This window comes from Nicotiana attenuata, unplaced genomic scaffold (genome assembly GCF_001879085.1).
Source record: "Nicotiana attenuata strain UT unplaced genomic scaffold, NIATTr2, whole genome shotgun sequence".
NCBI classification, from domain to species: Eukaryota; Viridiplantae; Streptophyta; class Magnoliopsida; order Solanales; family Solanaceae; genus Nicotiana; species Nicotiana attenuata.
In genome coordinates, this window is record NW_017670351.1 from 172580 (window position 1) to 185027 (window position 12448).

The following is a 12448-nucleotide window of genomic DNA, read 5'->3' on the forward strand; positions in this document are numbered from 1 at the left end:
AATTCGGCCCATTACGTCTCCACGTTGGTAGGAACGACCAACGAATATATGCTAACCGAAGTGAGGGAACGACCTAAGAATGTCGGCGTGAAGTGTGTCAACGGTTCCGTCGTCTCTCTCTCTCTAAGGAACGCGACTAATCTCTGTATTATTTTATTATTTTAAGGAGGGTCTCCTATTATATAAAGGAGGATCCCAATGTTGTAAAGGGGGGATTGATTATTGAACAAGCTCTCTCTCTATCTCTCTCTTGAATATCCAATCTATTGGAAGCTATAACAAATATAATACACATATCTAGGTCTTATTATCTTCGATTACGATTGATCCTTGATTCATTTTGATTGTTCTCACTTATAAGGTATCTAGTATCCTTTGAGTCAAACAGATTTGACATGGAGATTTGGGAGGAAAATTCCTAATTGAATAGCTACGTGAGCTGGTCCAAGGGGTAGAAAATGAGAAGTCAATTAGGAACATGAAACCCAATTGATTTGTTGACTGAATTTGTTGACTTTCAGTCAACTCTCATTTCACACAAAAACCCTTCTCCTCCCTCATATTAATACCTCAAAACAAATTTCGATACACCGCAAAATTTTATTCTTTTTTCCTTCCCTCCAAGCGCGAGCGCGCGGGCGGAGTCTCTCTCTCTCTCAAACACACACAGAGTCTCTCTCTCTCATCCACAATCCATTTTTGTGTATCGCAAAATTAGTTATGGAGGGAGGTCAACAATACAATCCTCGAACAGTGGAAGAAGTATTTAGAGATTTTAAGGGTCGAAGAGCAGCACTTATTAAAGCTCTTACCACCGGTAACCACTCTCCCCAATTTCACAACTTTTAACCCATTTATTTTTATTTTGTGATTTTTTTGTTGTTGTGGTACTGCACTAATTTTTGTCGTCTCATGCAAATATATGGTTATAATTTAATGTTTTCTTCTGTGGGTTGTTGCAGATGTTGAAGAATTTTATCAACAATGTGACCCAGGTAAAGTTTTGTCTTTTTATTTTCAGAATGTTGTGTCAGTTATTACTATATATTTTTTCAAATACATAATTGTACAAAAATCTTGCTCTCCAGTACTTGTATGGATGCCGGCTGTGTTCCTGGTGCAATTTTTTGATTGATTTGGCTATTAATATGTGTATTCATGTTCCCATTTTCTTTTGTAATTATTACATTTTTTTTTTATCAAACCTTTTAAGAGCTTTCAATTTTTTTTTTAAAAAAAAAGAAAGAAGAAAAAAAAACTTTTTTATTACAAATTTGCTATGTAATTTTCTGTCGCTTTACAATGAATTAGGTGCAGTTTTCACATTTTGAAAAAATGTTTCTTTATATTGAAATCTGAGAGTTTTGAGATAAATAATTGCAAATGGGATTCCAAGCTATGTTAAAGGTTTACAAGTCATTCTTGACAAGATCGCCGTTCTTCTTGTTCCTTTCCTTCTTATTTTGGGTTATAGAAAGTGGAGCTGGAGTTATGTTGAGAGAATATGTACTTGTAGACTAAATGCACCAAAAGGCAGCTAGAGTCAAGTTGTTTTTAAGTTTGATTCTTGTTGTTTACGTTTTCACTCACAACACGTGTTTAGAAGACTTGCATAGTATGAATAATTCTTGCTAAATCTGGGTTAAATTTTGTAGTAGACTTTCTAATTGTGACAAAGCATTCCTTCAATGAGAAAAGAAGCTGATGAAGATTTCCTTCTTCCGTTTCTTTCAATATCTTCAAATGCTTTGATTTACACTCTTGTGGTCTACATTACCCAGTCAGAAGCTGAAACTATGTTTTTATTCTCATTCAAATGCAGAGAAAGAAAACCTTTGCCTTTATGGATTTCCAAGTGAACAGTGGGAAGTCAATTTACCAGCTGAAGAAGTGCCACCGGAGCTTCCCGAGCCTGCTCTGGGAATAAACTTCGCCCGAGATGGCATGCAAGAGAAGGACTGGCTCTCGTTGGTCGCTGTGCATAGTGATGCATGGTTACTTTCTGTTGCATTTTATTTTGGTGCTAGATTTGGGTTCGATAGAGCTGATAGGTATGTTTTCTGCTTTCATTTTTTCAAAATCTCTTTAGCCCAAATGAAATTTTTGTCTTTCCTAAATGCTGTTGCAACTTGGATCCTGAGCAAGGTTTATGAAGTTACGAATTAAAAGCTGACTTTTCTACATCAATTTCTAATCTACTTTCTTGCCTTGTGATATATCTCTACTGATTCATCTGTTATGATGTATGGCAGTATGGCACAAAAAAAAACCAGTATTAGTATTTGGCTTGTAACATGTGTCATTTACCTTTATTTGTAGCTAGTTCTTTTCCTATGTCTTTACTCTACTGTTTCGTCATATGTTAATTAAATTGATGCAGTTTATTGCTTTTTCATAACAGTGGTACCCGACCAGTTTGCGCACATCTTGACTATTCCACTGGGTACTTACTACTTCCCATCAACACATGTTCCCAGTAACTCTTTCTACCAAGGCTTAGCCCTTAGGCAGATGTGAAAAACCACCTAGTATCTTTTGTCTCTGCTGAGATTTGAACATCGGTCTCAGTTTTTCACCTACTTTATTGACCACTAGGCCACACCTTTGGGTGCGATGCAACTTATTGTTTTTATTGAGCAAAATTCAGATTAGGATCTTACTCTCTTTTCAGCTTTACGATGTAGGATGTTGGCACACTCCAGTCATTTCTTGTTTTTATTATAAATATTATTAACATCTCGTCCTCCTACTGCTGGTAGTTCTTCTTCATTTTCTGCTTTGTTTTATGATGACTGTACTACCATTAGTTTTCTGCTTCTCTGGATTCTTCTTCATGATGTCTCCTTCTCCTCTCCTCCTCTTCGTCGTTGTGGTGGTTGGTACCTTTGCTTCTCTCTTTTGCTCTCTCTTGCTGTCAACATTTCTTTTTCTCCTTTTATTTTTGTTTTATTCCGTTTTCTACTCTTAATTTTTTATTTAACTGATTGTTTCAAAAGTAAAAAGAAGATTTGCAAATGAGAAATTGAACAGAACAAGTCAATTCTTTTTTCTTTTTATAGTGAAAATCAATTTGTGGCTACAATTATCTATTGATTGCAGTTAAATCATATCTAATGATGTTTAATTTGAGCTGTTTGGATAAGTTTTATATTGTATATTGGATGCTGAACTTAGTTTTGGTAATTGCATTTTGATGTAATATATAGATAACTTTTAAGTTGTGCGCTTTACTTCATGCTTAAAGAATCGGGATCCTTGTTCGCCTTATACCCCCCTCCCTCCCCCCCCCCCCCCCTAAAAAAAAAAAAAAAAAAAAACCTGGCTCAATGGGAGTTGACCAAATAAATGCTCCTACGGTAACCTCTTCTGATGACCGGCCACTAACAGTACCAACTGTGCTAAGCTGAAAAGTAATGTATGTTGGAGTGTGAATATGTCCAAATCGGCAATCTTTAAATCTTTTGTTTTGAGAAGAACAATGAAAATTATAATCTAGCAATGTGGTATAGGTTGATCTCAAAGCTTGAAAACCATAACATTTTCAAAATCTCGTGGGTAGCCTCACAAGTCCAATAAAGGGATTAGTTGATTTAAGTGGAGTTAATGATTAAGGGTGTTGATCTTGTTTCCTTAGTTGGCACACTAAATAAAGTTTGTCATATGCTTGACATTTGTTCTGATAAGAAAGTGCCGAGCCCTTTTCTTTTCTCTTTTGCATAATGTTCGGGTGTTTACTCCGAGCTAATTTTTGTTCTATTTTGTAACACTAAAGTATTTTCTGGGAATCTAAAAGAAATGGGGGCAAAGAAGAAAGTTCTGGAAAGGAAAGGAAACCTGAGCTAGACTCTTGTTGGTACTTGCTTTAGTCGATAGCAGACTGTCGTACCTTTCTTCAGCTTTGACAAAAACTCTAAGCAGCTCTTTTTATCTTGAGTTTCAGGAGAAGATTGTTTAATATGATGAATGATCTTCCTACAATTTTTGAGGTTGTGTCTGGGACAGCCAAGAAACAATCAAAAGAAAAGTCATCAGTGTCAAATCACAGCAGCACCAAGTCTAAGTCAAACTCAAAGGTAGTGACCATGGTACCTTTATTCCATTTTCCCTTCTTCTTGACAGACGGAAGTTTTGCCTTTCTCATTTTTTTTGGATTGAATGCCGTAGCTGAACATAATCTTCATAAGTTCTTTGTTATGAGGTGATTACAAAATTTTATTTTTTAAGATTTATTTCCTCCACAAGGTAAGGGTAAGGTCTGCGTACACGCTACCCTCCTAGGCCTAATTATGTGGGATTATATTGGTTATGTTGTTGTTGCTAGTGCTAATATTATGATATTTGGACCTTTTAGGTTCTTCCATAACAGGGTGTTAAGTTAGTTTTATTACCTGTCTGATTTTAGGCAGCATTTCTTCTGTTTCAAATGGTAATATTTAGATTTTAGGCTTCTTAGATTCTTGAATCATGTGGTGTGAATCTCTTCGGCATGTGTACCTCTCAGTTAAGCATTGTTGTTGTACCCTATGCTATCTGATACCTTAGTTTACTTATGTGAAATAGCAGATGTTCTTCACTTCAAGACTTTAGTCCAATACCTAATGTTAATAACTATACAAATTTCCTTTTTGGTGTTTGAGATGTTGCTGGACGTTAGTATGAATTAGATACACTTTCTCCAAACATGTTATAGGTTTGTTCTAGCCCTGATCTCATTGGTAGATAGGCTGCTTATGTCTTTAATAGGTTTTCAACCAAAACTAAAGGAGAGTTAAAATAGACTAACCTGCAGACCATTCTCCTTCAGACTGAATGGATAAGCCATCTGTCTAGAAAACCTGAACAGCCTGTTTGAAATAAACAGAAAATTTGACAGCGCGCTGACTTCTTAAGTTGAGACATTTTGCACTTGTTAGTTTTTATGTCTACAGAGATGTTATTCTGTAAAAAAACTGAAAGTGGAATTACTGTTTCATGTGCCAATTTTAAGCGTGTTCAATTTGATCATAGGTGGCACAACGTGGACCTGAATCCCAGGTCAAGTATTCAAGACCACAACCAAAAGATGAGGATGAAGATGGCTTGGAAGATGACGAGCAAGGAGAAACACTATGTGGGGCTTGCGGCGAAAACTATGCATCTGACGAATTCTGGATCTGCTGTGACATATGTGAGATATGGTTCCATGGGAAGTGTGTTAAAATCACTCCTGCTAGGGCAGAACATATCAAGCAGTACAAGTGCCCATCTTGCAGCAGCAACAAGAGAGCACGCCCTTGATTGCACCTTCTTTATTGGGGCACACTTCGTGGAATTGGGAATTGTTAGCTAGATCTTTGTCCAGTACGAGAAATGGAGATTTTTCAAGAGGCTCTTGAATGTCAGATTTGTTTCTAGTTTGAGTTATGTTGTCCTGCGTGTTGTTTATTATGTAGGTTGCACATCTGAATTATTTCTGCAGGTTAAAGTGATGGTTTCAAGATTGTTGAGTCTTAATTAGTGTCTATGCTATTAATGGAAGCTGTTTTCCTTAGCAATATGGCAAGGATACATTGCTCTTCAAAATCGCGTTTCATGACCTGGGGTGGGTTTGTTCAATCCAGACTGAGGTGTCACGTGGCCCAATAAAATTATGCCAGCTCATTAAAAAAAGGGGCCACACAATATTCCGTTAGTCGCGGGGTAATTTCAAACTTATAACGTTTGATGTATTTTCAGACAAATAGGTGGACGGAGCTCCATAGTAAACCATTTATTAAACGATAAGAGTATTTTTGGCCCTTTTTCGTATATAATATATCATAGTATTCAATCAAATAGCATCACATAAAATAAAACAATGGAAGTAAACTGAATAGAAGGAGCCTGTAACGATGAAAAATATCTTTGAGATTGAGCACCCATACAGGAAAGCAACTTATGTATTCCCTGTTAAATTAATCTTTTCAGTAATTAGTCTAGAACTCCTTATTTGATTAAACTGTTGGCTATATTTTATGGATATTTCACAGATAAAGTTATCTTCCGAAGATTGAATCAATTAATTTAACCACTCCTTCGTCTTATCTTTGGATATTCAGAAAAGTTGATTATTGAACTAAGGCGACTGACTTGTCACATTCACTAGTAACAACACTGTATTTCAAAAAGGAAAAAATAAAATTAGTTTTTATTACATGAGCTTAAGATTATTTTAGTTCTTGATATATACTCTTCAACACAAGTAATTCTTAATGTTTGCAAAATGTGGACATATTTAGTTCACAAACCTAAACTTAATTGTAGACAAAAATTTAGAAGTCAAAGACACATTAAGTTTTTTTTCTCCAAAGAATTAAAACTTCTAATTTTAAATCGGTCATAATAATTGTGATTATAAAAGCACGTCAAAGATGTTAAGTACTATATTTTAAATGGAAAAATAAAAGATAGTGCCACATGAAATAAAACTCAAAAAATTATAATATAAATCATATCACTCTGATCAATTGGATTTTTCTTCTTTCATATTTCATAGGTGCAAAGGAAAGGGTAGATATAAGGAGCCACCTAACCTCTGACCAACAGTTGCTGTCTCTTGAGGAAAGACAAGGACAATCACACTTCAACACTTGATAACTTTTGTTAGTCAAACAATTGAAGAACTTTTTGAGATTACAAAAAAAGGACAGGTCTAAATTTGTTTACAACCATTTTCCCACCACAACACTTTTTCAGGAACTTTGGAGCAACGGTAAAGTTGTGTGATCTATAGTTCAAGGGTTCAAATCATGGACGCAACCACTAATACTTGCATTACGATAGGATATCTACTTTACACTCCTTGAGTATGGCCCTTTCTGGACCCAAAGTGAACGCGAGATACTTTGTGTATTAAGCTGCCCAACACCTTTTTCATGCTTACAAGTATCAACCAACCAATACAACCCTAGAGATTATGAATATGTATGTACCACAACTGGGAATCTAGGTGATTCTTTCTATACTTTACTTACCTCCTATTGCTTAACTAAGAAAAAGAAAAGAAATATAAAAGGACGTATGCCAAATCCACTTTGACATAAAGTGGCATAGAAAATGGTCATGGTATGGGTCCCAAAACAAGGAGCACATTTGGATTTGCTTAAAAAAGTAACTTTTCAATATAAATAATTTTTAAGCCAAAAAATAATAAGTTGGATTTGCCCAACTTATTGCTGTTGACTTGTTTTAAGCAGTTTTTAACTTTGTGAAACACACGAAAAAACTAAAAAGAACTTAAAAACTGATTTGACACGCTTATAGGATAGGAGCAGGACAAGAGACAACATGAAAGACAAAACAATATTTACTAAATATTGCTACATTTTTCTTTACAAAATCTACACTGTGTTATACTACAATTTAGTCAAAAGATAACAAAAAAGAAAGCTGCAAAAGGATTGAACATATAGAACAACATTTTCTCCCCTTTCCCTGTTTAGTTTCTTTGCTGTTTGTATGCAAGATTTCATCAAACAAAGCTCTCTTGATTCTTGGTGGATAACCTCTTGAGGAACTCATAAGTAGTGATCATAGTTATTGCAGACATAGACATTGATGCCCATCTTGGACCTAATCCTCTATAACATGCACCTAATCCACCTTCCTTCACTAAATTCCTCACTGTCTCTATAATTGTTGGTCTTCTCCTACAACACCATTCTTGATCATCTAACACTTGCAATCTTGTCTTCACTGTGTCAAGTGGCATTGTCACTAATGCAGATATTCCACTAGCCAATGCTGCACTCAACCCTTGAACTGCCACCATAGCCTTCCCCTTTGGCTGCGTATAACTATACTCATCGTCTTTTTTGCAAAAATAGCCACCAATAGAACCCCAAATCACTCTATGAGCAATAGAGTATGAACCCCACCAAACTGCATTTGAAGGTGCATAAGTCAGTATTGAAATACCAAATCCTCTATACAATCCCCTCAAACCATCACTACCAATTATCTTTCTACACGCGTCGATCCCACCATTATAATACTTCAATCCAACAACACCACAGCTAGAATTTCCATTTCCTTGTACCATTAATCTCTGACTCACAACATCAACCGGGGTCCACACAAATTGGGCCGCCAATGCAGCGCTAAGACCAGCAGCTGCATTGGCAATGGCCGAGGAAGATGCCTCGGCCAATCCCAACTTAGTAGTAACAGTTCCAACATTGCTTTTGGTCATTTCAAGCACGCCCATATAAAGGGCACGTGCAGGAATGGTCCCCGTGAGGGAAGTACCAAATCCCCTGTAAAATCCTCTGTACCCTTCATTCCGCAACATGGATACTGCCATTTTTAGACATGGTATGTGCTTACTCATAACTTGCTGCCGCGTTTTCAACACTACAATCGGATACAGTGTGCCCGAGATACCAGAAAATAGCGCAGCACCTAAGAAAAAAAACTTGGATTTGTCAAGCATTTTCCAATCTATATCTGCAGGAAGTTGGATTTTTGAAGTTGATTCATCCTCTGCCATACTCAAGCTCATTTTCACCACTTCTCAAATTCGCTATATATTAAAACGCCTCAAACTAACAACTAAACTCACTTAGTATCTAAAAAACCACCTAATATATACTGGAAAGAAAGAAAAAGAACCCTATCAAGAATGAATTATAAAAAAAAAGATAAAAGAGAAAAAAGGATGAGAAAAACGGAAAACTAAAACCAACCCTAGTAGTACTAACTTGTGGAGTTCTCAAATAGGTCAAGCTCAGATCAATGAAAGCTGCACATATAAAATTACAATGTAAATTGCTTTTGTGTTACTTTTTGCTTTTGTGGAGGCTGATTTGAGAGCTAAAATGAATCAGCATAGAAGGATGTATCATCTCCTCGGGGGAAATTCAAGCCTATTATTTCTAAGAGAGAGAGAGAGTTTTTGAAAAGTGAGAAAGCTCGATTTATAGAGAGTGTAACAGTGAAGAGGTGGGTTGTGGATCTGAAGCCGAGGGTTTGTGCATGTGGACACGTGTCAATCAACATATGAGATCATGACCATTTAACATAAGTTAAAAGTGTTATCGTTTATACGTCATTCACCTCAATTATGTATTTTAGTAATGTATACGTCAAAATCGGGCTCGCCCCTTGTGTGACTAATCAAGATATAAGGTTCGACCTCGTGTTATATCGAACCATAGTGTAAAGTTAGATCGTCGAGTTCGTGACCCAGAGACCGATCAAGATCGAGAACGAATAAGATAGAGACCGAGCAAGATCGAGGGAAACTTACCGAACCAAATAACGGAAAGCTGAAATATCCGTAATCGATCGAGGATCACGGCGGAAATCCCTGCACGTATCAAGAAGAGGCTGATTAATTAGCTAATCATGAGATTTCTTACCTCATATAGAACTGTATCAAGAGTAAGACTCCCTTACTATATAAAGGGGGTCTGATCATATGTAAAACACATTATTCTTTACGCAACATAAAGCAATATACTGTCATTTTCTAAATTTTATTATCATGTTACTTTGTTCACACGTCTGTTGAAATATCTTTGGTTCAAGGGTGACAGAACTCGAGAGCCAAGGCTATTCGATTCGTGTGGTTTGCATTTATTCATTTGTCGTCAATTTCAATATTAATCTGTCTTCTTAATTTGTGCAAAGTTATATCACGTATCCTTAAAATCGCGTATAAATTTAATTGTTATACGTTTTTTAGGGTTAACAGTTTGGCGCCCACCGTGGGGCTAAGGAAATAGTGATTACCCGGTACAAACTTTCGTAACACACACTATTTTACACTTGTTCTTTGAAGTATCTTTGATTACAAGACTAAAAAATGTCAAACTCTCAGTCATCACCTCTACACATTGACAATGATTTCGGCCACCAGGACGAAAATGATAACATAGCACCAGGGAACGATGTACCCCCGGTTGGCCTCGATGGAATTCCGGCTGTAGATCCAATCGACGTCAGCTCACACGTAGCCATCAACGAAAATTTGGCCGTCGATCCCAAAGGCAGCGTCCGTGGGGATGTTCGATCAGCCGCTCAAAACGCACGTAGCGGTGAAGATGGCAGGATCAGCCTGGGGGTGATCTTAGAAATATTACAGGCTCAGCAGGAATCAATAGCCCAGCTCCAAAACCAGAATCACCCACCGAGCAAGGTCGAGCTCAAGCCGTCCCAGGAAGTTGTACACAGGTCGAATCGATTTCAAGAAAATTGAACGATAAAGAATTGGAGACCAATCCTGTAATCATGAAGATGCTCGAAGAACTGACAAAGCGAATTGAGGGGGAAAAGAAGATCGAGAAAAACGACAAAAAGGTGGAAACTTACAACTCCAGGGTCGATCAAATCCCGGGGGCACCGCCAATATTGAAGGGACTGGATTCCAAAAAGTTCGTACAAAAACCTTTCCCCCCGAGTGCAGATATTCCCAAGAAGTTTCGCATGCCCGAGATTCCTAAGTATAATGGAACGACCGATCCAAACGAGCACGTCACCTCTTACACGTGTGCTATCAAAGGGAATGATCTAGAGGATGACGAGATAGAATCTGTCTTGCTAAAGAAATTCGGGGAGACCCTGTCAAAGGGAGCTATGATATGGTACCATAATTTACCACCTAATTCTATTGACTCATTTGCTATGCTTGCAGATTCTTTCGTAAAGGTACACGCCGGGGCCATCAAGGTCGAAACCAGGAAGTCAGACCTTTTCAAGGTAAGGCAGAAGGACAACGAAATGCTCAGAGAATCCGTATCTCAATTACAAATGGAACGGATGGACTTGCCACCAGTCGCTGATGATTGGGTTGTTCAAGCTTTCACTCAAGGACTCAAGTTCGAAGCTCAGTGGCTTCACAACAGTTGAAGCAAAATTTGATAGAATACCCGGCTGTTACTTGGGCCGATGTGCATAATCGGTATCAATCAAAGATCAGGGTTGAGGACGATCAACTTGGGGCTCCTTCTGGGTCCGTTTATCCTATCAGACCCGTCGATAGAATCAAAAGGGATATTGACCGAGAATCGAGGTCGCATAGAGATCGATATCAGCCGTATAATGGAGATTGTAGGAGCAGCGGATCTGGGCGAAATTCTGCACGAAATGAAAGGAGAAGTGATCGAGGTCAAAGTTCTCGAGGGCTCATGAGTAATAACGGCTTCAATAGACCTATCAGACCCAAAGAGGCACCACGATTATCAAAGTACAACTTTAATGTTGATGCGGCTGCCATCGTATCGGCTATCGGAAGTATCAAAGATATCAAGTGGCCTCGACCTTTACAAAATGATCCAACACAAAGGGATCCCAACCAAATATGCAAATATCATGGCACACATGGCCACAGAACAGAGGATTGTCGATAATTGAGAGAAGAAGTAGCCCGATTATTCAATAACGGGCACCTTCGAGAATTTCTAAGCGACCAAGCAAAGAATCATTTCAGAAACAGGGATTCCAATAAACAAAAATGAACAAGACGAGCCCCAACACGTCATTCATATGATCATTGGAGGGGTCAATGTTCCTCAAGGTCCGATTATAAAGCGCACCAAAGTATCAATCACAAGGGAAAAATGGACTCGAGATTACATACCATAATGAACTTTATCTTTCAACGACGAGGATGCAGAAGGAATCATGCAGCCCCATAATGATGCACTGGTAATTTCTGTACTCATGAATAAAACTCGAGTTAAACGTGTGCTAATTGATCCAGGTAGCTCGGCCAACATTATTCGATCGAGGGTCGTAGAGCAACTCGGCCTACAGGACCAAATCGTACCTGCGGCCCGAGTGCTAAACGGATTCAACATGGCTTGTGAAACTACTAAGGGAGAAATAACATTTCCGGTAAACGTAGTCGGTACCACCCAGGAGACCAAGTTTTATGTAATCGAAGGGGACATGAGGTACAATGCCCTGTTCGGGAGGCCATGGATCCACAACATGAGGGCTGTTCCCTCGACCCTTTACCAGGTATTAAAATTTCCAACACTATAAGGGATAAATACGGTTTACGGGGAGCAACCTGCCGCAAAGGAGATGTTTGCCGCTGATGAAGTAATCCCGATATCAACACTCTCATCGGCAAAGAAATCAGGTTCGAAAGCAAAACAGGAAGCCAAATAGCAATCACTAATGCCAGCCTCGACCCAACTGGACAAGTAAGGGATTGACGAAGACGACGATTACGGGGTTCCTCGATCCTTTAAAGCTCCCGATGATTCCGACGCTACCAAATCAATGGTCGAAGAGCTGGAGCAGGTCGTGCTGATCGAACATCTGCCGATCGAAAGGTATACCTGGGCACGGGGTTAACTCCCGAGCTCAGGAAAAAGCTCATTCAATTTCTTATAGCTAATATGGATTGTTTTGCTTTGTCCCATCTCGATATGACAAGGATCCCACCGGATATCACTACTCACAAGCTGAGCTTGGACCCGAA

At 38.3% G+C, this 12448-nt stretch overlaps 2 protein-coding genes across 2 annotated transcripts; one reads left to right on the forward strand and one right to left on the reverse strand.

Annotated features, from left to right (window-relative positions):
* Positions 1 to 561: 561 nt before the first annotated feature.
* Positions 562 to 5547, forward strand: LOC109238248 (PHD finger protein ALFIN-LIKE 4-like). The gene is made up of 5 exons (XM_019404676.1): positions 562 to 817; positions 963 to 995; positions 1823 to 2051; positions 3941 to 4073; positions 5008 to 5547. Exons 1-5 carry the CDS (start codon positions 721 to 723, stop codon positions 5275 to 5277), a joined length of 762 nt encoding a protein of 253 aa, XP_019260221.1. The 5' UTR covers positions 562 to 720; the 3' UTR covers positions 5278 to 5547.
* A 1772-nt stretch (positions 5548 to 7319) lies between these two features.
* On the reverse strand, positions 7320 to 8922 carry LOC109238239 (solute carrier family 25 member 44-like). The gene has a single exon (XM_019404668.1). The coding sequence runs from the start codon at positions 8516 to 8518 to the stop codon at positions 7490 to 7492; it is 1029 nt and encodes a 342-aa protein (XP_019260213.1). The 5' UTR covers positions 8519 to 8922; the 3' UTR covers positions 7320 to 7489.
* Positions 8923 to 12448: the final 3526 nt, after the last annotated feature.

What these genes read in the sequence shown, in the direction of transcription:
- LOC109238248 (XM_019404676.1), top strand. Translation starts at nt 721, where the DNA reads ATGGAGGGAGGTCAACAATACAATCCTCGAACAGTGGAAGAAGTATTT. An exon ending in TATTAAAGCTCTTACCACCG is followed by an intron (nt 818 to 962) that starts GTAACCACTCTC and finishes GGGTTGTTGCAG; the next exon opens with ATGTTGAAGAATTTTATCAA. An exon ending in AGTCTAAGTCAAACTCAAAG is followed by an intron (nt 4,074 to 5,007) that starts GTAGTGACCATG and finishes ATTTGATCATAG; the next exon opens with GTGGCACAACGTGGACCTGA.
- LOC109238239 (XM_019404668.1), bottom strand. Translation starts at nt 8,518, where the DNA reads ATGAGCTTGAGTATGGCAGAGGATGAATCAACTTCAAAAATCCAACTT.